Raw genomic sequence first — 25,536 nt, 5'->3', positions numbered from 1 at the left:
GATTATGACTAGTAATAATCAGATACATACAGATTAGAGACGCATGTGCCATCATCTCAGTGTTAGTAGCAAAAACGATGAGTTGTTCTGTAAGAAACAGTGTATTTTAAAATGAAATGGAGATCGTTTTTAAAGTTTAAGAACTCATTCAATTTTATGTCTTACAGGGCTTATACTGAGTTCAGTAGTGTATAACTGTATTAATTCAACTGTGAATGTACAAACTTACAGCCACTTGTGAAAGAAATGTACTCTTGCTCTGGAGTGTGTTACTGAATATGTTAAAGCTGTAATGAAATGCTTCTTCTAATCATGTAGTTATTAAAAAATTTTTAAAAATGATTAAAAAAAATAACTCAGCCAGGCGTGGTGGCGTATGCCTTTAATCCCAGCACTCAGGAGGCAGAGCCAGGCGGATCTCTGTGAGTTCAAGGCCAGCCTGGTCTACATAATGAGTTCCAGGACAGCTGGGACTGCAGGGAGACCCTGTCTCAAAAACAACAACAACAACAAAAAACTCATCAGACTGACAAAACTGAATCATGTAAATATGATTATATGAATCATATGAAATTGAGTTTTAATGGTTGACTTAAAGAGAATAACTATATAAATGTAAAATATAAGACCAGCAAGAAGGCCTGGTGGGTAAAGGCACTTGCCACCAGAGCTTACAAGTGGAGTTCCATCCCTGGGACCCATATGGTGGAAGGAGAGAACTGACTCCTACAAGTTGTCCTCTGATTTCTATATGCATACTGTGATGTGCTACACCCCCATGAATAAATAAATGAAAAAATTAAATGTAAAATATAATAGATGAATTACTTTGCTTTTATCCTATAAAAAACTTCCAACTAAACATTTTGATATAAAGATAAATGGGCATTCTAGGATATGTTTCCATTTATAAATGAAATCTTTTGTTAAAAACTTGAAAAAGACTCATTCATAATATTCACAGCCAGAGGCTGATTTGATTCCAAAAGACCAAGAATGAATTAAGACACAAGGGGTTGGAGAGAGGGCTCAGTAGTTTAGAGTACTTGCTTTTCTAAAGCACCCAAGTTCAGTTCCCTAGCACCCAGGGTGTGTACACATAAATAAAAATAAATCTTTGTTTTAGAAAAACAAAAAACAAATTATAATAGTGGCTTTTACAATATAAGATTTTGGTTTTGCCAGGCGTGGTGTTGCATGCCTTTAATCCCAGTGCTTGGGCGGCAGAGGCAGGTGGATCTCTGTGAGTTCAAAGCCAGTCTAGTCTACATAGTGAGTTCCAAGTCAGGTGGGGCTACTGGGAGACCCTGTCTCAAAAAGACAAAAAAAAAGGATTAATTTTGTTTTCAAACATGAAATTAATAAAAGCCGTGGAATCTTACTACCAAGAGATACAGAATTGTTTTAAAAATATTTGTTATTTCTATTTTCTGTTTGAGTGTTTTCCCTGCATGTATGTAAGTGAACCACATGGGTGTAGGGCTCATGGAGGTAAAAAGAGGGCATCAGACCCCCAGGAACTGGAGTTACAGATGGCTGTTAGCCACCATGTGGGTGCTGGGAACTGAACTCTGGTCCTCTGCAAGAACATCCAGTGCTCTTAATCACTGGGCCATCTCTCCAGCTCGAGATACAGAATTCTTGCACTCATAGAGAAAGAATCTACTAGAAAGTTGACTCTACCAATAACATAAGGCCAGGAAGTACAGCATCTCCACAAGTTAGTATTTTCAATGAGGGCATACACAGAAATATCAAGTGGTCACCTGCTTTAGAAATCAGTTACTGTAGGTCTGCATGGGGCGGGTGGGGATATACTGGGCTTTCTAACTGTTGATTATCCCTTCCTGTTACTTTGGGTGTAATTGTTATACAATTCTTCATTTCAATCACTGTTTTCTCCATCTGGTCCTGACATAATTTTATCACTATAGTTAATGCATACAGGTTAAAGGACTGTGCTTTTATTTCTAATGAGGCTTTAGAAACTACAGTATTCCTTTGGAAATGTACCTTGATCTTTATTTATTTGTTTGTTTATGGTGCTAGGTATGAAACCCTTGCATACCTTAGGCAAGTAACTTTCACTGAGCCAAATCCCCAGCCCCTTGTACTTTGAGCTTTGTTGTAGTATCATATGAAGAAGTGCTTTCCTAAATTATAGTCTGGGTACTTTTGCACCACTTTAAGATAACATGATCTTCTCTGTATTTCCTATTGTTTCCCTGTAACCCTGAATCTTTGCTGCACCTAGGGTTCTGTTTGCACATACATCAAACAGTGACTGTTCTATCTCACTTTACAGTCTCCAACATGCCTGCGGATACTCTCACCTAGTATTATTATGGCGATAGTAACACAGATGGTTTCTACAGAGCCCCCATTATTTGCTAGGAGATAGTTTCCAGTCCTTGAAATAACTGTGAGGTTTTACTGATTTTATATTTCATAAACATAGAAGTTAAGTTGTACAGAGGCTAATATGCAATTAATACTGTTCACCACAATGGGGCATACTCTCAACTCTGCCCAGGAATGAGAGAGCTGCACATCCCGAATGTCTGAAGGGTAACACAGTGTAGAGATTAGGGCTGAGAGAAGGCATGACAAATTCCAAGTCAGATGCTAATCTCAGGTTCCTAAGGAAAATCTTAATTATATTGGCAATAAATATATCATTAAAATGATCCGTGTTAAGAAACAGAAAATCTAGCTAGGTGTGGAAGAACACACTTTTAATCCCAGCACTTGAGAGGCAGGCAGATCTGTGAGTTCAAGGTCAATTTGGTCTACACAGAGAATTCCAGGCCAGCCAGGGCTACGTAGGGAGACTCTCTCAAAAAAAAGAGAAAATTCTATGGTAAATAATTATCCTACTCAACTTTAAAGTGAAGTAAACAGCGTGAAGCTGTTGAAGGGTCAGGGGACAAGGGTGGAAGGCGGTGACGTACTCAGCCTTGAACTTTGTCTACATTACCGTGGTGACTGACATGACTTAGAACTAGATCCAGTCACAGTGGCTTGGAGTTGGTGCCTATTTTGGTAAATGTGATAACTGCATAATGGTTTTCTATATGGAAAAGGTCCTTATCCACCATAATGTATTCCAAAGAGTTTATGGGTAAAATATGATGTAGGGGATTCGCTAAACAAAATTAATAAAATAAAAAAGAATGCAGAAAAATGGATGAAATGATTGAAAAATAATAATTTTTGAAACAGAGTGAGGCACCCACCAGTTCTTCACATTATTCTTTCTACTTTTATTTCTGTCTGAAATTTTCCATAATAAAAGTTTTAAAAATATTTTCTTAAAAGGTCGTTTTTAATGACTTGGGCAGTTTGCACAAGGTATTAAAGACCATGAGGGTGAAATTAATGAACAGCGTTATAGTGTACAGGAGGCACTATTTGACCAGTAAATGTAATCAGAGGGTCAGGGAATGGCTCAGTTAAGGTGCTTGCCTGCAAACATGAGGGCTGGAGTTTAGATCTCCAAAACCCATGTAAATACTGAGTGGGTGTGGCAGCTGGGCGGGTGTGGCAGCTCACTTGTAATTCTAGCCCTAGAAGGCAGAGACAGGGGATCCCCAGAGCAAGCTAGAGACTCTGGGTTTGATTGAGAGACCTTATCTCATTGACTCACCTTGGGCCTCCACATGCATGCATACACAGGTACCCATACATGTGTGCACACACACACAAGCATACATACACAAATGCAAAGACACATGTGCCCACACACATGACTACACACATACACATTGTACACACATGAGAAATGGAAAAAAAAAAAGAAAGTAATCAGAGAAAACAGTAACTCTAAAGCTTTGGCCACAAGTTGAAAGAAAAGGAACGTGAGAAAGAGAAACTGCCCAGGCTGAGCTGTCACTCAACAAAGGCAGTGGGAGTGGCTCTTCGATGTGGGCATGTTAGTCATCTGGCCGTAGTCACCCCGATGGAATTTTTCCTTCAGACACTTGTTTTTCCCTTCTGGTGTGAGTTTTACCAAAATAACCTTTCTGAAGTAGCTTTCCCTGTGGGGTTTTCCTACTGCATGGTGAAAGCCCTGTCAGCCAATGGGAGAGTCAGAAGGAGCATTAGAAAATGACAGTGTGGTGTCTCAGCCCATGGACATTAGTACATTTATGACTGAGTCATTTCAACTTTGTGAGCTTGTTCCTTTGTTTCTAATGTGGAGATAATAACTATCAGACAGTATTTTGAAATATAGCATATAAACTTTTTACTGATGCATTCATTTAAAATATTTTTTATTTTACGTATATGAGTGTTTTGCCTGTATGTATGTATGTATGTACACCACATATGTGCCTGGTGCCTACAGAGGCCAGAAGTTGGTATAGGATGCTCTAGAACTGGAGTTATAGATGGTTGTGAGCCACCATATGGATGCTGGGAATGTGAATTCAGGTCCTCTTAAGAGCACCAAGTGCTCTTAACTGCTGAGCCATCTCTCAAAGCCCTTGATTTACTCTTTATGTATGGTTAAGAGTTTACAAAAGAATATATCAAGCTTTCCTTGAAGTTAAAAATCATAGTTGAAACAGGGCATGGAAGTGTATGCCTTTCATCCTAGAACTTGAGAGGCAGAGGCAGGTGGATCTTTGTGGGTTTGAGGCCAGCCTGGTCTACATAGTGAGCTGCAGGCCAGCCAGGACTACATAGTGAGACCCTGTCTCAAAACAAACAAACAAACAAACAAACAAACAAACAAACAAAAGAACACTGGTTGTTCATGCAGAAGATCCGGGTTCGAATCCCAGCACCCACATGGCAACTAACAACTGTCTGTAACTCCAGTCCTGGGGGATCCAACAGCCTCTTCTGACCTCCGCGGGCATTGCATGACATGGGTGCACTTACCTACACACAGGCAATACACAAATACACATAAAATAAAAAAACAATAAATAAAAAATATTAAAATAATACTTTTTAAAAACAAACACCCCCTAAAAACAAAAACAAACCCCAAATAAAAATCACAGTTAAGGCTTTAGGTCATAATAACAGTAAGAGCATCTAACACCAAAGTCCACTAGAAGGCCACTGTGGAATCATCTTCCACTTTGTCCTATTCTCAAACACATTTTGTGTGTGTGTGTGTGTGTGTGTGTGTGTGTGTGTACACAAATGTATGCAAACCAGAAAACAATCTCAGGTATCAATCCTCAGGCACTGTCTGCCTTGTTTTGGGGCACAGGTCTCTTACTGGGACTTGGGACTCACTGATTTGACTAGAGTGGCTAGCCAGCGAATCCTAGGGATCTTCCTATCTCTGCCTTCCCAGCTCTGGATTTATAAGCACATGCCACCATGGCCAGCTTATTATGTGGGCGCTGGGACTCAAACTCAGGTCCTCATGGTTCCATGACAAGTAGTTTCCTGACAGCCGTTTTGCGATCAGACACATTTTTAATAGGATGGTTCTATTCCTGTGAGTGGCAGGATTTTATGCTAATAAATGACGTGTTGACAAGTATGTGAAAGGTTTCTGCATATGTTAAGGAAATCATACTTTATATTGTGAGGAATATTATGAGGATTTAGTTGTTCTAGGATTAGATGTTTCCAGAATATACCAAAGGTATATTAGACAATAGTATAAAAATCAGGCAATCTCATTTACTGCTAATTAATTATCATCAGAACCTTGAGAACTTGGTAAATAAATATCACTTTTAAACACACGATTTACCCAGAATTAATTCAGTGTGGAACCACAGAGAGAAAGCATCTTCATGCCCTATTACTGAGGCTATAAAGCATACCTGGGCAATCATACAGTGTCTTCTCTGAAGAAAGAAACTGACCAGAGAGACTTGCACGGAATGGCTGGTGGGGATATCCTGGTAGAGAAGCGCCATTCTGAAAAGCTCCACCTGATTACAGAACCTACATGCAACTTTACAGCGATTCTTCTCAAAAACTGAACAGCAGGTGCCTGGAGGGCAGTGCACAGTAAAGAACTGACAACAAGCATCAGGAGCTCAAATGGGAACCTGCATGCTGGAGTACCCAGAACAAAACAAGTAAGAAGCCCAAAGCAAAGATCCTCTAGCTAAATGATTCTCAAGGATTGGAGAGATTGTACCTGTATTTATAAAACAAGCAGGATGTTAGGTAATTATCAGAAAACAAGAAAGTCAGGCCCGATGGCTCACACTTGTAATTCCAGTGCTTGAGAGGCACTGGGAGGCAGGGGGACTGTTGCAAGTTTAGGCCAGCCTTATGTACACAGTGAATCCTAAGCCAGCTTGGGCTACAGCATGAGACCCTGTCTCAAAAATAACAACAGCTGAGTGTAGTGGAGCAGGCCTTTAATATCGGCACTCAGGAGACAGAGGTAGGTGGATCTCTGTGAGATTGAGGCCAGCCTGGTCTACATGTGAGTGCTAGGCCAGCTGGGGCTACTAGGAGACCCTGTCTCAACAAAACAAAACAAAACAAAACAAAACAAAACAAAACAAAACAAACAAAACAAAACAGAACAGACCACCAGCAGCAGCAGCAGCAGCAGCAGCAGCAGCAGCAGCAGCAACAGCAGCAAGCACTGAGCTATAGCTCAGTTTGTCCAGGTTTTGATGCATGAAGGCTTCTGAATTTGATCCCCAGCACCACATAAACCAGGTGTGGTGGTACACACCAGTGAAACCAACACTCAGCATAGAGGCAGGAGGATCAGAAGGTCAGATTTTAAAAAAAGTTCAAGGTCATCTTGGCTACATAATGACTTCCAGGCCAACGTGGAAAATGAGATCCTGTCTTGAAAAAAAAATTAAAAATTAAAAATTGCTAAAAATTAAAACCAGAGGGAAAACTTGGGAGTAATTTTCTAGAAAACCAAATAAGGAGGTAAAGAAATAGAAAACAGGAGAGTAAAAACAATTATAGGATCAAGCCAAGAAGTGCCAACTTTGGTCAGTAGGACTCCTAGGAAGACAGGAGACATGGAAAATAAAAATCCCTAAAGAAACAACATATAAAGTTTAAATTAGGCATGTTGTTATTGTGATAAAATTTAAATTAATTAGAATGAGATGGGTGATAACATGTCTAGAGTTTAGGTGCTCAACTCTTATGGAGGTTATTATATATTATAGCATATATTTTTCTCTAGTTATTTCCTATAAATTATGTTGTCTTCTCATCTTAATTTTAAAGTCCTCAAATACTGGAATGACTTTTGCTACTTATGGCAGGCACATATTCTATTTCTGATAAATACTTGTTAAACTCATTTGCTTTGAAGACGACTTGAGTTTCCACTAAGCTCTGTGACTCTGTAAGAGGGCTGAGCCTTGGTGCATAAGGAAAGGTCATTCTTAGCTAAAACAGTCACTTGAAATTCCAGGAACTGCTCTGGGGATCCCAGCTTTTGCATCAAGTTTGGAAGAAGTCAATTTATTACACAATGATGACTTGTAAGCTAGCCCAGTGATCTTTGTTTAAATGCCCCTAAAAGTCTTTGTCCATTCAGTCTTCTTTGCAGAAAACTTGAGCCTCTTACTGCAGACACGTAGTTCTTGGGTACCAGTTAGTGGAATATGTAGGCTATGAATCAGACTCTACTGTGGAAACTAATCCTTGAGTCAGGATCACAATATTCCATTGGCACCCACCCCAGGGACAAGGCATTCATTTGGGAGTGCCGTTCAGTCATCATTTAAATGGCCTAGTTTGGTTAACTGTCTGTGCCAGGCTGTCAGGTTACCCTCACCCCTCAGGATCCTGCTGTCCTCTCTAGCCCATTCCACAGAGGCTGTGGCTTTATTCATTAATCAACAAGTCTCAACAACTTTGAGCTGGTCACTGTTCTAGGTACTGAGGATACAGCAAAAAATTAGACAAAATGTCCTTGATTTAGAGAATTATATACCTTTAAATTACTGCCCAGAAAGACTACCTATTGATTTAATCTCTTTTCCGTCTCTGCTCAGTTCTAGAGAATTTACACTTTCCTGCCACTTGCCTACCTACATATTTTGGTGTCCCCATCTTTAGCCTTTACTTGCAATGTTTCTTTTTTCTCATTTTTATATGGAATGCTAGACACCTTAGGAAGATCCCTGAGATGAAGCTAAGCCACCAACATCTACAAAGTCTACAAAAACCCAGTCACAAATAAAGTCTCTTAAGCTGCACAAGGGAAGAACAGTCACTAAGGTTTTAAAATGTCAACTTCTACTTGAAATATACAGCTTTCAGTAGACTAAGAAGGTATAAAATGATCTTTAAACTGTCTCCTTTAAGATATCAGAGCACTTACTGTATACAGTGTCAATTATTATGCAGTACAATGTAAGAGTTAAATATTCTCAATAGTACCCAGACTGGCATTTCTAAAAGAAAGTGTATCAAAAGCTGAAAATGCTCCTTGAATAAGCCAGAAGAGTTGAGGAAAACAGATCATGCCAATTATATAGTTCCTAGTTCTCATGCTGTAAGAGGAAACAACATAGGAACCATTTTAAAAATAACACAAACCATTCCAGAACTGTGATTGGTCAATGCCCAAGTACATAGAGAGCAGAAGTTATGTATATAATACCCCTCGGCACAAAACAAAACTTCAGCAAGTGTTAAGAACTCACTTAATCATTTAAAAATTTATTCCACTAAAATTTGAATGCAATTATTTTCATTAAGATTGATGTCATACCAAAACTAAAATCCAGGCCCTGCCCCCTCCTTTTTATTTGAGTCAAGGTCTTACTTTGTAAGCCCCAGATGGCCTGGAACTCCCTATAGACCAGGCTGACCTGGAACTCACAGAGCCTACCTGCCTCTGCTCCTGAGGGCTAGGATTAAGAAGTTCTGGAATTAAAGGCATGCAGTGGGGCTGGAGAGATGGCTCAGCTGTTAAGAGCACAGGTTGCTCTTGAAGATTACCGGGTTTGATTCCCAGCATCTACATGATTGCCAACAACTGTCCTAACTTCAGTTCCAGGGGATCTTACAACCTCTTCTGACCTCCACAGGCATTGCATGATACAGGTGTACTTACACACATGCAGGTAATACACTCATACACAGAAAATAAAAATTTTTTAAAAAGGGCATGCACCACCATGCCTGGCCAATGAGAGTCCACTTTTAACTGCTAAACTTGAGGATATGAACTGTTATTTTACTGTACTTTTAAGAAATTGCTCTAAATCACTGCCAATGTTTCATTTCATTTCACACAAAATAATTAAATCCATCAAGTTACATAGGTTCTATTTCCCATCAAATGCTACCCTGGAAACCGCCATCACCTATTTCCAACAGAATTGGAACAGTTGTACTTCCATTATTTAAATTTCTCCGTGTCTTCTCTCCTGTGTAACTTTCATTTATGATCAATAGTGAATCCTAATGTCCCACTTTCTCAATTCATAAAATGAATTCTAATGTAGGCAGGACGAGTTGATGCCACACAGCCAAGATTTACCTCTTCCAGGTGCACCAGGATTAAAAGTGCTGTGGAGTATCAGGTGCTCAGCACTGATGAGGAAAGAAGAGCACAGCTAGAATTACAACTGTCATGAATTCAAGAGGTTTAAGCAAAACTTCATACCTTGTAGACCACGTTCTTAAATGAAATTACAATGTAATCCTGGACATTCATTTTATTTTTAAGACAAGGTCTTATTCTGTACCCCTGCTGGCCTGGAACTTGCTGTGTAGACCAGGCTGGCCTTGAACTCACAGAGATTCACCTGTCTCTGCCTCCCAAGTGCTTGGATAAAAGGTGTGGGCTACCACACCCAGCTAATCCTGGAAAATCGAAAAGTCAGAATTCTTTAGCAGTCATGCTAAAAGTCCTTGTATAAGGAAAGCAGTTTTGCTCTTAAAATTCTTTTTGGTCTACATATTCTCTTCTATATAACACCATTCAAATACTAGTCTAAATATCTAAATGGATTTAAAACCCTTTATGACTCACTGTCACTGGCCACAGGCACCTGTGGCCCTCTTCCGTGTAAAGGCAGGAGAGCTTTCCACCATGCAGGAATCATGGGGAATTTATTTTTCACCATCAAAATCTCTGCATGTACACTGGGCATCCAAAGTGCATGGATATGTTTTCAATCAAACATTCATTACGATGGCATTTGAGGGACTTGGTGAACACTTAAAGTAGGAACTGCAGGACAGTTCTCATCAAGGAATGGCTCAGCTTGGTTTCTCAAAGTGGGTCTAGGAGGTAGCGGCGATCCAATCTGGTAGAACCTTAGGTTCCACTACAGGCCTTCTGAACTATGATCTGCATTTGTTTATGTGTGTCTCTGTGTGTGCACATTCACATGTGTGTGCGTGCCTGTGGAGGCCAAGGGTCAACCTTGGGTGTCAGTCTTCAAATGCTGTCTACCTTGTTTTTTTGAGACAGGGTCTCTCACTGGCCTGGAATAGAGCATGTAGGATAGGGTCACTGAACAGCAAGCCCCTGGGATCTGTCTGTCTCCAAATCCCTAGTGCTGGAATTACAAACATATGCCTCCATATCTATAGTTTTACATGGGTTCTGGGAGTCAAACTCAGGTCCTTGTACTAACTGAGCCAGTCCAGAATCTGCATTTTAACAAACACCCAGGATATTTATGTACACATGAAAATGTGAAAATTACTTGTACAAATGACACATTAATAAGCCAGTCCCTAACTGTGATCCTTATTAGAAGGCAGACTACAAATTAAAATTTACAAGAAAAGGCGGTGGGGGGAGAAGAAAAAAATTTGCAAGAAAAAAAATCAAAGAAAAAGGAAATAATCCTGGATTCTTTTCAGCTGTATCATAAAAATACTACACTGAAAATCTATTAAGAATGTTTTGAACTCAAGCTGGAGAGAGAGCTCTGTGGTTAAGAGTGTGCTGCTCTTACAGAAAACCTGAGTTTCGGTCCTAGCACCCATATCAGGTATCTCTCAACGACCTCTAACTCCAGTTCCAGGGCATCTGACACCCTTTTCTGACCTCCATGGGCACTGCATGCACACATGCACATACCCACACACAGACACACCTCTATATACATAATTAAAAACAGAAGAATCTTGGGGCTGGAAAGATGTGTTAGAAGTTAAGGGCACTAGCTATTCTTACAGAAAACCCACATTCGATTCCCAGCACCCAACAGCCATCCTAACTCCAGTTCCAGGGAATCCAACACCCTCTTCAGACCTCCAAAGGCAATGCACAACATGGGTGCACTTACAAGCATGCAAGCAATAAACTCATACACATAAAATAATAAATATCCCGCATGGCAGCTACGAACCATCCTTAACTCCAGTTCCAGGGAAATCCAAAGGATTCTTCTGACCTCCGCAGCACTGAACGACATGGCTGCACTCACATACATGCAGGCAACACACTCATACACATAAAAAATAAAAATAATAAATTAAAAAAAAATGAGTTGTGGAGCCCATGATCCAATGAATGGTCGCATACCCAGGAGTATATGGGCAGCACAAATTGGAATGAGTGGGCTATATGCATGTATGTCATATATAGAGAGATATGAAGTTGGAAGGGCATGGGGACGGGGTAAATCTAGGTGAGTTAGGGAGAGGCATAAGGAGAGTGAATATAGTCAAAATACATTATATACATGTATGAAATTCTCAAAATTTAGTAAGAATATTATATTTAAAAAATGAGTTGTGGCTATTATAGGCAGCCCCCAGTGTTCACTCTAGATTTCTGTGTCCTTCATGTGATAGTGGTATAGGGTCCCCGTTGTGGTTTCTACTATCTATACCCTCCCAAAGTTCTAAGGTAAGAGAATAAAGCCATTGCTTTCCCCCCACCTTCCTGGAAAAGAGATTACTTTCTTTGTAGAGCAAGAGTTTCATCCACTTTATAACTACTCAATACTGGGTCTTCTATATAGCAACAACCATTAAACCCATACCTTATCAACACTATTTTACCCTATTGCATGACATTTAGCAAGCACCTATGCTTGTTCTTCTACCTACTTTATTATTTCAACCTGGCCTTCAATGGCATTTTCCTAACTGACTACTGTTCAAGTCATCAAGGACCTCCTAACTGCTACAACCAATGGACAACTGACCTCTCAGTGCAGTGCACACTGTCCTCTGGTCCATCCCATCACTCTATGCCAAGTTCTCCTGGCCTGTCTACTGACTTGTTCCATCTCTCCTTTATCTTCTCCCCAAAGTTAGTGGTCCCCAGGATTCAGATGAAGCACCCCTTTCCATCTCACATGATACTTTCCATAGCTGAGTTCATCTCTACCCAAGGTTCTGACCGCACTCTTGCTGCCAATCTAGATTCTCAGCACCTGCTCAGCCTGACTCCTTCTTTCCTAGTAGTCCTACCCAACTAGTGCATCTGCACTCAACAAAACATCATTTCCTCCTCACCCTCCCGGTTTAGTTCTGCCTCCTGAATTCCCTACCTTAGCACAACATCATTATTCACTAAGTCATGCAAGCTAAGAAACTTAGACTCATTTATAATCCATGGGGTCACAAATACTTATATTTAAAAACACATTTAAAAAAAGACCATCAAATAAAGACACCCACTGACTAACTACTGTCTGTTATTAGGACACAGCTACTTTTTCTTCAGCAGTCCTAATGGTACCCTGGGTACCAGCCCTACTGGGACTCCAACCCACTTCTCAAGTGTCATCTCCTCCCATGCCCTCAGAGCTGACTTGAGTCACACGAAATGACTACAAGACGAGGTCCTTGCATAGCTCTAGGCTTGAGGTTTCTGCCTAAGCTAGAGATTCTCACTAGGGGACAATTTTGCCCTGAGGACATTTGGTAATATCTAGAGCCATTTATGGTTGGCACTCTGGAGGGAGGTTTGATTGGTGTCTAGTGTGTGAAGGTCTTGGCACCCTACAGTGCATCAGACAGTCCCCCAGAAGAAAGAATGATCTGGCTCCAAATGTAAACAATGATGAGATGGAGGACCCTGCCCTGGAATATCCTACTAGAATGGCTATTCCTCTGGACAGGGAATGGATTGTACCCATCTTTATTTTTAGTGTGCTAAATAAATGAATTAAAGAAGAAATACCTACAGAGAATACAAAGTATTTCCAAGCAAATAATTCAGCTCCCTGAACATCTCTGGTATCATAATTCTTCCGTTCTAAGAGACACTTTTTAAAATATTTTATTTATTAATTTTATTTTATGTGTATGAGTATATTGCCTGCATGTGTATAAGTGCACCTGTGTCATGCAATGACCATGGAGGTCAGAAGAGGGTGTCAGACCCCCCAGGAACTGGAGTTATGGATGATTGTTAGCCACCATGTGGGTGCTAGGACTCAAACCCGGGTTATCTGTAAGAGCAGCTAGTACTCTTAACCACTGGGCCATCTCTTCAGTCCCCTAAGAAACACTTTTATTCCCCCCAGGTTTCTAAAGCTGATCACTAACACTGTTGTATCACAAATGTAGGTTTAATATTTATACAGTTTTTTTTATAGGAAAGATTAAGTGTTGTTCAAGATAGGCTTAACCAGATGTCTTTAGACAGTCTGCTAAATTAAATAAAATATAAAATAAGGACCGGGAAAATAATGGAATGTTAAAATAAGCACATATTTAAAACATTCATCTTAGGAAAAATTATTAAAGAAATTATAGAAATGCATGATCTTGAGATTAATGACTTTAAAATAACTGAGACATAAAACATTTAAAGTTTTACTATTATATTTAAGCATTTACTTATCTAAGATTAAATAATTGATAATGAACAGAAAAACATTCATAATAAGAAGAAAAAAATATAAAATGTTTCTTACAGAAACATGAGTATAAATAGACAAGCCCGAGCAGAGTCCTAAGGTATATTAAGTAACAAGGTAATGAAATCTCTGAGCATCCTAACTGCACAACAAAGGAGATTCAGAAAACAGAGAGGGCAAGTGACATAATAATAGAGTACACTAGCTACAGATTTTAGAAACCTCAGCAATAATTTTGGGAACTGTCTACTTTAGCTCCTTAACCTATTTCTTGATTAAGCTGATAAAATAGCACACACATCACTGAAACATCCCATTTCTCTTTGCAGATCAAAAGTCATCACACTGCCTTTACATAAGCAATACTACATTTTGAAAGGTGCCCCATAAGACACAGAAGCCAGTCAGTGCTGCTCTTTGCGATGCAGCCTTCACAGGTCCACCTTCAGCCACAGCCTGTGTCCCAGATACAGGTGAAAGTTTTCACTGCACATTAAAAAGTGGTCATTATTGAGCTGTGGATTTGTGGATCACACTGAGCTAGAAACTTGACACCACACTGCTGGAAGCTGGTAGCTAAACACACATAAAAACATCCGGAGGCACCTCTGCTTCAGAAATCAGGGTCTCTGACCGAAGCAGTGATTCGATTTCACCCCTGCTTGGTACAGATAGCTGACATTACCAAGAGCTACTCTAATATCAACTTGTTAAATGTGAATACAGACTCAGCAGATCAGAACAGGAACCCAGACTAACTGGAGACATGGGAAATATTTTGGGAGCTGGTTATTTATAAGTGAGTTACAGTATACCACTATAGTTAGATTAATATGCAATTATTGATAAACACAGGAGTATTTCTGAAATTTCATTATTGTGGCCACTGCTGTGATTAGAAAAGGCCTAAATATCTTTCTCTTAAAACAAGCTCTTGATTTACCATCTGTCAGATCAATTTAGGCCAAGTACAAACTAAAATTAACTTATCATATTGCTTACAGTATTTTTTTTTATAAATACAGGTTGTTCGATAAACTTGTAAGGGAAGAACAATTTAAAGCTCTTAGACAAACAGCACCCTTTTGGATTCTTCCATAATCAATAATCTCTCAAAAACAAGAAATGACACAAAGCTAGGCATTCAGATGTTACAAAACAATATCTGTTAGTTTGCCTAAAAGTTTAAAGACCAGTGAAAATGACTCACATACATGCAGGCAATACACTCATACACATAAAATAAAAATAATAAATAAAATATAAAAAAAGACCAGTGAAAATGTAGATTCTTAGCAATGCAATTGGCATGCAGCTTACATTTCATTAAATACATTTAAAATGTCCTTCTGAAAAGCATCAATAACAAACAATAATGTTACCACAATAGCAACTATCTTAAGAATATTTCTATAATTCTTTCTAGGTTAATCATTCCTCTCTGATTGTTTTGAATATAAAATAATTCTATAAGGAACATTAATTGAACAGCAGACTATTAACATTTCTTTAAGCTCCACTTAATTTCTTTTCCTTTTTGGGGGGAGGGGGACTTGAACAGATATTATAATCTCCTAAAAACTGTTTTTGAAGAGTTTTCTAAATGGAATCTGATCTCTACATACTCAGTAAAGTAACTGAATAGTAACATCTGGGTATTGGTAACAATTATTATATTTACCAGATTTAAGACAGAAAAGAGTCAGTTAATATATTATTTGCCAAATCCAGAAGTTGGGTTTTCACAATTTTTAATACAGATATTGGGTGTTATGTAAACAGGTAAGGTTCCTCATCCCTCAGAACACTACATGCTGTCATCTAGAACTACTTTAGTCAAAAGAAAATTAGTTTCCTGGAATTCCCTAAGATTTTCCAAATATAGAAATTTTAAAAACTATTTTAGTTCAAAACACTTTAAACGCTTTTGAAAGGACAAATTACATAAAGAGCCATTCTGGCTAAGATTTGTTAAATTACTAATATAATAAAGTAAGATCATCAAAACAACAAACTAATATGGTAAAGAGAAAATTATGGGAGCTCCCTAGTAGTTGTAAGCCAATTCAACCAAATAAAACAAAAATCAATATTGTTGGAAAGTGAGTTACAGTTTAGGAGGCAATTTAACTGGTAACTGAAGAAAAATAGGGTGGATACAAAATTCCTGTGCTTAGGGTATATATAAATGCAAAAGCCATTTATTTTTCCTGGGCTTTAAACACGCAATATAAGTCTTTTTAACTGGTGATCTTATAAACATATGTATTTTAACAAGATATTTATCAATGTTCAGTTATAAGATCTTTACATTTTTATACTTTTGATTTAGTTTTTGGTTTTTTTTTGTCTTTTTTGAGACAGGGTCTCCCTGTAGCCCCAGCTGTCCTGGAACTCACTATGTAGACCAGGCTGGCCTTGAACTCACAAAGATCCAGCTGCCTCTGCCTCCTGAGTGCTGGGATTAAAGGCGTGTACCACCAAGCCCGGCTGGTTTAGTATTTTTTTAATTTTAGTATTTTTAAATTCTTTGATTTTTTTTTTTTTTTTGAAATGACTGAGGAGGGGAGAAAACTAAATGACCACTTTGAAGGTAGGAAGAGCATATGGGGAACACAGCAGTGAACATACCAGGATTGAATGCTATGAAAGATGGTCTTTTAAAGCTTGTTTTGATACTCTAGAAACATTGTATGGCTTAAACCATGTGGGAAAGGTGTTTTGTTTCTTTTTAAATAGCATGTCTACTAGTAAAATAACAAAGAGTGAAAAAATTATTCAGATTTACAAATACAAAGTTGATGATTATCAAATACTTCATAGCCAAGAATCAGAAAAGAACACAAACTGCTGTTATATCAATTATAACCCAATTATTATGTTATTCTAACATAAATCAGCATTTAGCAAGACTGAAGGAAACTTACCTCACAGGAATTGGGCAGTTCATTTGCAAAATCTCTGTCTCTGGACAAACTGTCAACTTTACCTTCATTTCCAGATGCAAACTTTATGAGTAACTGAGATGGTCCCCCTTTGGAACAACTGTGCTTCAGGCTGGATAAACAGGAAACGTTTGGATACCTTTCTCCCAGTGAAACACTTCTTTGTAAAACAGTGTGGTTTTTATTTCTCTGTGAATTTGGTCTTTCCAACTCTCCACTGATACCTATCTGACAATCCATGCTTGGGGTGGCTGTTGAACACTGGGATGACCTATGAATGACCATGCTGTGCTCCGAATCAGACCTGAGCTGAATTTCTGACTTCTCTGATCTACAGTCACCAAGGGTTACTTCACAATCTGACAAGGTTGCTTTTCGTTGGGTCAAGTGCACGGAAACACAAGAATACCCCTCGGGTGACCTCTCACAGGCCGTCTGTCTTGGACTATTATTGGAAATGACAATTTTCTTTTGCGATGAGCCGTTGGCGTGGAGGGGCCGAACGTCTCTTACTTCTCCGGGGGTACAAACCATTTTAGATAATCGAAGTCCATTGACAACTGTGGAAAGGAAGCCCTTGGCATTGGTACCATCTTCATGATGTGCAGTTTCACTGGGAGAGAGCACAAACTGGTGTGAGGTCTGGTAGGCACCTTTGCTGGGAAGAACGGCTGTGTTGGTGGGGGAAGTTGGTGGGGTGAAGGAAGGACTCCTGGGGAAGATGACCAAGGACGAGCAGCGTTTCAGTGGGCCCTTCCCATTTCGGCTTGCAGGCACTTTCTTAATCTCTAGTCCATGATCCAGGTCCTCCTGGACAAAGGGAACCGCACTAGAGCTTCTGGGCAGAACTTCACAGGGAGCCGTGTTCCTGTCTGGCACACTTCTGTTGGCGGTGCCCTCAGAAGGTAAATTTCCACCAAAAAGACTCTCATCACTGGGTAGAAAGGCATAACCACTTCCATCGCTGTTGACGCTATTAGCATAGGAACCTCCGCTAGTGAGGCTTGCACACGACCCGCAGTCACTGCCATGGCTGCAGTAAGACCCATTGTCACTGGCTGAGAAGTTACCGAGGCTGCCACTGCAAACGGCAGAAGTACCCAAAAGGCTGCCATCACCCACAGAGTTCAGTTCACTGCTAGCCCCAGCGCTGTGGCGAATGCTGTCCTTCAAGACACAAGTAAACGCAGCATCGTCCCCGGCCGGGACGGGGCTGGATGGAAGGCGCCCACCGTACCTTGGCTGCAGTGAGATCTGCAGGCAGCTGCTCTTGCTAACATTTTCAGAGGCTCTCTGCTTTACCCACGGAGCCAGCGCCGTCTGTCTGGGGGTCAGCCTCATCTGAACAACGCTAGCCGGGATCCGCGCTGGTCTCCTGCCGCGTGAGGGAACGTGGCTATCCAAGTCATCTCCGGAGGTTTCCGACAGAGGGTAAGTATTACTTCTCCTGGCTGCAAAGTGCAATCGCAAGCTCTGTGCCATTTGTTCTCATTCCCAAACATGTTAAGGGCTGAGAGTCAAAACAAAGATCTCTGTCCGTAGACAGGCCAGCAGCAGCTGAGCTGCATCCAGAGGAAAAATCCTTGGTGGTGCCTGCAGCTAGCTAGGAGTTGTCTTTATCCTAAGGGCAACTTGGAATACCAGCTACATAGAGAGCAAAGGACAAACCGTGCCTGAGACTGTGGTCAAAACGCCTTCACTTACAAAGCCCTTGGTTTCCAGAGACCTTTAAGCTGAGCTCAGCAGCAGCGACTCGAACACAGCCAACCTTGTTTCAATTATACCTTCCCCAATTTGCATGAATGAGAGAGGCAAGAACGAGCTCCTAGCATTTCAAGCTGAACGGTGGTTTTCACCCAGCTCTACTAAATGAACATTTAACTCCGTCAATCTCAGCGCCTACGCTCTCTCCAGCAGAGCTTGACCACTAATATTTTTACCCAAAGGTATAGAATTACAGGAAGTTGGTAGGAACCGAAACCCTGTGTAATTGAGTATCAAATCAAAGATTGAATTTCCAAATAGCCACACTGAGGGCTCTAGTCAAGTTGGTTAACACGGAAAGGAATATGAACTGTTGTGCTTTTTTTAATGAATAAATTAAAGCAGTTATATAAATTTGGAAAAACAAAATCTTTGGGGGCAAAAATTTTAATATTAAATTACATAGATAAATATTTTAGCAAAGTGCCAGTTATAAAAAGTGAAAGTATACAGACAGATACAAAATGATAGTCTAGTAACTGTTGCAAACCCTGAACACCAGGAAAAAAAAAAAAAAAAACTTAAGAGAAGCTGTCACCGACTATTTTCTCCTGTAATTTTAAGGCTTTTTACAGCCAAGTAGTACAGTCTCTAAATGATGCCATTTATATTTTGACTATTAAAACCCTGCCAAGAAATAGCCTAGGCAAACATTCCATTAAAAACATATGAAGATTAGAGAGAAAAACTATACCTCAATATAGTTTGAACACACTGGATATTTTATTCCAGTCTCTGCAATTCATTCACATAAGAGAGTGTTGTGGTAAGTAATGAAGTCTAAAAAGGATTTAACACATCAAATAAACATATCTCAATGCCAATTCTGTTCTGAAAAATTCTAGAGCTCTTTGCTGGCCCCTACTGGAGCTTTGAAACAACTTGTGTAGCTGTTTGATAGCTACAAAGAATACAAACCATGCCACATATTTCATTAAATAAACACAGTGCACACTTGCTTACATTTTTGCATACCGGCACTACCTTGAGGTGGAATTACTTAATAGAGCTGATAAAACTCTCACAGCAGAGAACAGTAGACAGTCTGTCCTTTTAGAGGTTGTGATTTTGTATGGATATATTTTTGCTAGGTGTTTATTTAACCTTTACTGCATTTTCAGTTTACTAGGGCAATAAAAGTTTAATATTTTAATTTCTCTCACAAATGACACAGACTCAGGTCGGTATTCTATTTGAAAGAAACAAATTTATTTTTAAATAATACTCTGGGGTATATTTAAACCCCTTACCTGGATTTTATAGTGTAGACTCCAGCAATAAATATATACTGGCTCATTCATAGGAAAAGTAAAAAGCAAAATAGTGTAACTGTTTACACCATACAGTTCTACACCCAACTTGTATTTTTCTAAGTGAGTTTTTTTCCCTAAGTAAAAGCAAACATGTAAAACATATACTCATATTTTGTTTAAAAAAGAAAACAGCTTAAGTTAGATCTGTTTCTAAACCCAATTTTTAAACAGTATTTTTAACCAATTAAGCCATGATAAAATTGAAATATGGGAATTTGTTAAGCTTTATTTGATTGGAATGAGATATGACTGCATTTTAGAAGGTGCATAATCATTATAAACTTAGCGATACAACTATTATGCTACTTTGGCTTAATATAACCCATTTCCCTATGATTTTACAGACTTCAGTAAACATACTTTATTATTCCTTTTCTTTAAAGGAAGAAAAGTCCTAATTATTTTCTTTCCTTCAAATTTTCTTTTTGGATTAAGTTAGGGGTTTACTATCTTAAATAGGTCACATCTAATTAGATAATCAGTGAGCTTTAAGTACACAGGCTTGTAACTGAAACTTCCAGGTAATAAAATCGCTCTTGATTATTAATATAAAATGGTGAATGTCGGTATTTGGCTAGATAAATGTTTTCTGCTTGGTAAACCAGGTTCCCAACAAGAATCCACTTCATGCTTTATGATGAGGTTTTAAGCTTCCACAGTGTGAGGACCATAACCAGGTATTTTCTTCTCACCCCCCTCAACTCCTGCTGAGCATAAGTAGGCATCCTGGAAGGATAAGGGATGGATGATGGATGCTGTCGAGGCAGCCACCTTGAGTTCCCAGTGCTTTCTTTCAATGTGGTGTTTTTGTTTGTTTGATGTTGATCTGGAGCTGGGGATGTAGCTCTGCTGATAGAGCACTTACCTAACATGCATGAAGGGGTAGGTTTAATCTCTAGTACCGAATACCTGGTATGGTGCTGCACACCTGTAATCCTAGCACTCAGGAGGTGGAGATAGGAGGATCAGAAGTTCAAGGTCATCCTCTGTTACACAGTGAGCTTGAGGCCAGCCTAGGCTACATGAGCTTATCTCAACAACAACAAGGACGGTCCACTTGCTACTTCTAAAGAAATATTCAAAAGCTCTACATTTGAATGAGAATGATACACAAAGAATTCAGCCAAGGAGAAGTCAGGGAAGATAATCATGCTTTGAAGCCCCAGAAGGCTGAACAGCCTGCATGGCAGACTCAGTTCTAAGACAGTGTGGGAGTTGTACCACCATCATCACAGTTGCACAAGAAGTGGGGATGAGTGTCAACCCTGACCTTAAGCCAGAGGAATTTGAAGGCCTCACCTGAGAAGGTACCAGGTTCATCCTGTAGAACTCCAGAGTCTGAAATGAAATGGACAATGCCTAGGGCAGAAGTTCAGACCTACACTTTGAGCTATTTGGTCACTAGTTATTTCCACACACAATAATGAGATTTTTATATGGTATGAACAAGCTTTAGGTAGTGCTTGAATACCAGTAGCCACTATGGTGGGTAACTGTACCTATCAACTCAACTAGGCTATGGTACCTCACTGTTTGGTTGAAGGTATTTTCTTAAAGCATCCATAGGTTGCTTGAAGGTATTTTTAAAAAGGTAGTAAATAGGAAACACAGTGGCCTTTTAATAAAAGCAGATGACCTTCCACAGTGTAGATGGGCCTCATCTAATCAGCTGAAGGCCTCAAAAGCAAAAACAGGGCTACAAAGAAGCAACTCTGCCTCTCCCTCCAGTACAGAAATCCTGCCTGCATTTACCCAGCTTTCCTGTAGATTCCAGACGTGTGCATCTGTACAACTTCGTGAACCAGTCTCTTACAATCTTGCCCTCTCTCAGACCCTAACCAATATCCCATTAAGTGTCAGAAGCAGTCTCTCCACCCAGAATGGGGGCATCCCCTAAGCCTCTAGTGGCTGAACACGTGCTGCTGTCATTCTTAGACTGGTGACATACAAACACCTCTGTGCTGGTGAGTAGATTATTTTAAGGCACATCATCCTGGCATTGCCTACCACACTAAAACACTACCATCACTATCAGCATCGCCAGACTACTGTATTTTATAAACCTCAACCCTTAAAATCAGCTGAAAAAAAGGAAATATAACCCTAATCTTTCTCAAATGCAAATATCATTTATAATATGGCAAACATTTTCCAGATGATTGGAAATTGTTTCTTCTTAAAATTATGCTTGTTCCCTTTACCCTACTTTACCAAAGAGATTTGCTAAGAAAGTGATAGCTGCAAATGCTACAGGACAATAGAGACACAATGACGTTTACAACGATAGAGCATCTGCTGCCAGTCAGCCTGGGACTCCACAATGGCTGTGGCTCTCATAGCATCTTGTGATCTCTGAGTTTCAGTTGCATGCTAGGACTGGCCACACCCAAGAGGTGACATCGCCCTGTTCTAATTTTCTCTGGCCCCTGTGAACTGCTACTGCATGCTTCTTGAAAAAAAAATTTGTTTCTAAGATACAGCCAAGGATCTGATACAGCAGATACACTAAAGGGTTCTCAAGCATTCTCAAACAGGTTCTCTTTCAACCTGAATCATCATGAAGACATTTCTGGGGTTGGGGTGGGGCTCAGTTGGTAGAGTACTTACTTGCCTAGCATGTCTGAAGGCCCTGGGTTCAATCCTCAACACTGTATAAACCAGGTATGGTGATGCAGGCCTGTAATCCCAGCACTGGGGAGGTGGAGGCAGAGAACCAGAAGCTCAAGATTATCTTCAACTACCTAAGAAGGGTGAAGTCAGTTTGGGATATGTGAGACCCTGCCTAAAAAAAAAATTCTGAGTATTTCACAGGCACTGTCTCATTTCATCATCATAATGCCCTTATGAGCCAGGCAGGGCAAACACTAAGAGGCTCATTTCACCAACTGACTGACTATAAATTTGGCTTTTTGAGACATGTCTCCTATAGCCTAAGCTGACCTAGAACCCCTCACGTAGATGGATGATCTGGAACTTCTGATCCTCCTGCTTCCTCTCCCAATCATATGATAGGCATGCACCTCTACACCCTGTTTCTGGATTCTCATTTTCTAAAGTGAGAAAATATTGTCTGATATGTCTGGGGTTACACAGTAATGTGCCAATCAGAGGCAGGACTTTAACAGTGTCAGTCCTTGGTGTGGGGGCCTATTATATCTTAATAAGTGACTTTGGTTTTTTTGTTTTTGCTATTTCTTTTAGACAGGGTCTCACTATATAAACCAGACTTGCCTAGAACTCACCATGTAGAGCAGGCTGGCCCCAAACTCATAGAGATCCACGTGTCCCTGATTCCAGAGTGCTGGGATTAAGTGCCAACACACTTGGCATGGCTTTGATTTTGCCTTAAAAGTTTTAAAGTTTTGGGGTTGGAGAGATGGTTCAGTGGTTAAGAGCACTTGCTGTGCAATCATGAAGACCAGAGTTCAGATTCTAGCACACCTATGAATCAGGTGGCCTGCAAAGGCTTTAACTCCAGCTCTAGGGAATCTGATACCTCTTCTGGCCTCCATGCCCAAAGGCAGGTGTCCCCGTGCACACACACATAAATACATAAATAAATACATACATGCATAAATACATAAATAAGTCTTTTAAAACTCACCAAGACAAAATTTTATCTAGTGTCAAATGCAAACAGAAAGAAAACAAATTGGTACAGAAAAGAGGAAAAAAAGAAAAATATTTTCTATTTTGCAGAAAAAGCAAAAATCCAAAGAAAAGCCACAAAGCTCTGCAACTGACTATATCTGACACCGAAATCTCCAACATGCATCATTTGGCCTTAAACAATCAAACTGTTCCCTTACCATCACAACAGTTCTTCAGGCTTCTGGGACCTTGCTAATATGAATTTACAGCAATGGTGACAGCATGCACCAGACCCATGCAAACTATATCAGACTAAAACCCAGCATAGAACTGGAGAAGTGGACAGGAGGCCCCAACCTTAGCTGAGGCACTATTGGCAGCTGATCACTGCAGGATGAGGAAGAGGTGATCTTTAAGGGAGTGATGCTAGATAGGCTGAACAGTTTCCAATGGATGAACTCACACCAAGGGACATCTAGGTACAGAAACTTCACTTGATAGGCCTTGACATGATTGACAGAATGTACGATTCCTGTGGGATTCCTGTGGGTGGGCTATGGGGAGGTGCAGATAGGAGAGGGGACCTGAATATGATTAGATGTATTGTATGACATGCACAAAAATTCAATAAAAAATACACCAAAAGCAAAAAACCAACAGAAAGATCAAACCAGACAGTGATGAGGAGTCTCCTTTGGCAAGACAAAGCTGTGGTTATTACAACTGCAGGGGCTGGAGAGATGGCTCGGTAGTTAAGAGCACTGACTGCTCTTGCAGAGGACCCATGTTTGATTACCAGCACCTACATGGTGGCTATGAACCATCCTTAATTCCAGTTCCAGGGGAATCTGAAGCTCTCTTCTGACTTCCGTGGCATTGCATGACATGGGTACATGCACATACATGCAGGCAATACACTTATACACATAAAAATAATAAATAAAATATTTTTTTAAAAAGATTCTACTGCAAATCTTCAGTCACTGGTACAATTATCACTTCCTATTTTTTGTTACTTTTGAGACAGGATCTCCCTATGTAGTCCAGACTAGCCTTAAACTCAGTACGTTTCAGGATGGCCTTGAACGCTCAATACACCAGCCTCACCTTCAGAGGCATGTGCTATCATGCCTGGATCAATTAGTATTTCTTGAAGGGAAGGAATGTTATGCAATCTAACAAAATAGATTGTTTTTATATGTATATATGTGTATATATATATATATATACAGTTTCTTTTTAAATTCTCATTTTTGTGTGTGTGTGTGTGTGTGTGCAGGTATCTGTGTGAGTGTATGCACACATATGTGTGCAGGTACACATGCAGAGGCCAGAAAACAACACTGTATGTTGTCCTCTATCACTCTCCACTTAACCCTTTGAGGCAGGGCATTTCCCTGAACCTGGCTCTTGTGATCCTATCTCTGCCTACATCTGAACGTGGATTTCAGATATTTACAGAATGCCTGCCTGCCTTGTAACTTGGATGCTGGGATCCAAATCTGGTTCTCCTAACAGCACGTGCTCCTAACCACTGAGTTCAGAGGTGGAAGATGATTGGAAGAGGAGGGCTCTGACTTCATTGATGGATTCATTTATGCATTTACAGCTTAATGTGGGTTTTTTTTTGGGGGGGGACTCTGCTACAAGTGACCCTCTCTCTTTGCTTCCCCTCTCCATGAGGATAAACAGTTATGTTATACATAGCACTTCTCTCTTGATGCTCTGCCTCACCATAGGCCCTAACACAAATCCAAGTGCCATGTATTCAAACCTCTGAAACCATGAACCAAATAAATTTTCCCTCCTTTTGGGTGATTTTCACAGACATTTTGTCATGAGACAGAAAGCTAACTAATGCCACTTGCATGCTCAGAACTTATAGATGTAAAAAGATGCTCAGAGAGTGTTTGAAAAACATCATATAAAGATAAAATTAAGTAAATGTCAAGAGTCTTCTAGACACCTTTTAGGAAAATAGGAGGAAGAATTATTTTATAAAAACAAGACCAGGTCAGGCATGGTTGTGGATGCCTGCAATCTCAGCTCTCAGGGGGCAGAGATAGGAAAATTCAAGGTCAGCCTGATCTACACAGTAAGTTCCAAACCAGCCAGGACCATTTAGAAAGGCAAAAACAAAAACCAAACAAAAAAAAGAAATCAGAT

The 25,536-nt window shown here is 39.9% G+C and overlaps 1 protein-coding gene across 8 annotated transcripts in view; it reads right to left on the bottom strand.

The window, feature by feature from the left end:
* The window catches only part of Nedd4 (NEDD4 E3 ubiquitin protein ligase), a 128,248-nt gene that overhangs the window by 66,882 nt on the left and 35,830 nt on the right, over positions 1-25,536 (bottom strand). Inside the window, exon 1 of one of the 8 annotated variants that reach the window (XM_029570784.1) lies at positions 16,685-18,228. The exons of 6 other annotated variants lie outside the window; for them this stretch is intronic. In XM_029570784.1, the coding sequence (XP_029426644.1) occupies positions 16,685-18,184 (1,500 nt within the window). In that variant the 5' untranslated portion in view covers positions 18,185-18,228. Of the gene's footprint in view, positions 1-16,684; positions 18,229-25,536 lie in introns of those variants that run through there. One more of the 8 variants, XM_008847630.3, reaches the window with a different exon arrangement.

This window comes from Nannospalax galili, unplaced genomic scaffold (genome assembly GCF_000622305.1).
Source record: "Nannospalax galili isolate Female #2095 unplaced genomic scaffold, S.galili_v1.0 scaffold611, whole genome shotgun sequence".
Classification (NCBI taxonomy): domain Eukaryota; kingdom Metazoa; phylum Chordata; class Mammalia; order Rodentia; family Spalacidae; genus Nannospalax; species Nannospalax galili.
The sequence above is the reverse complement of the archived record's forward strand: the minus strand, read 5'-3'. Positions and strand labels throughout refer to the sequence as shown.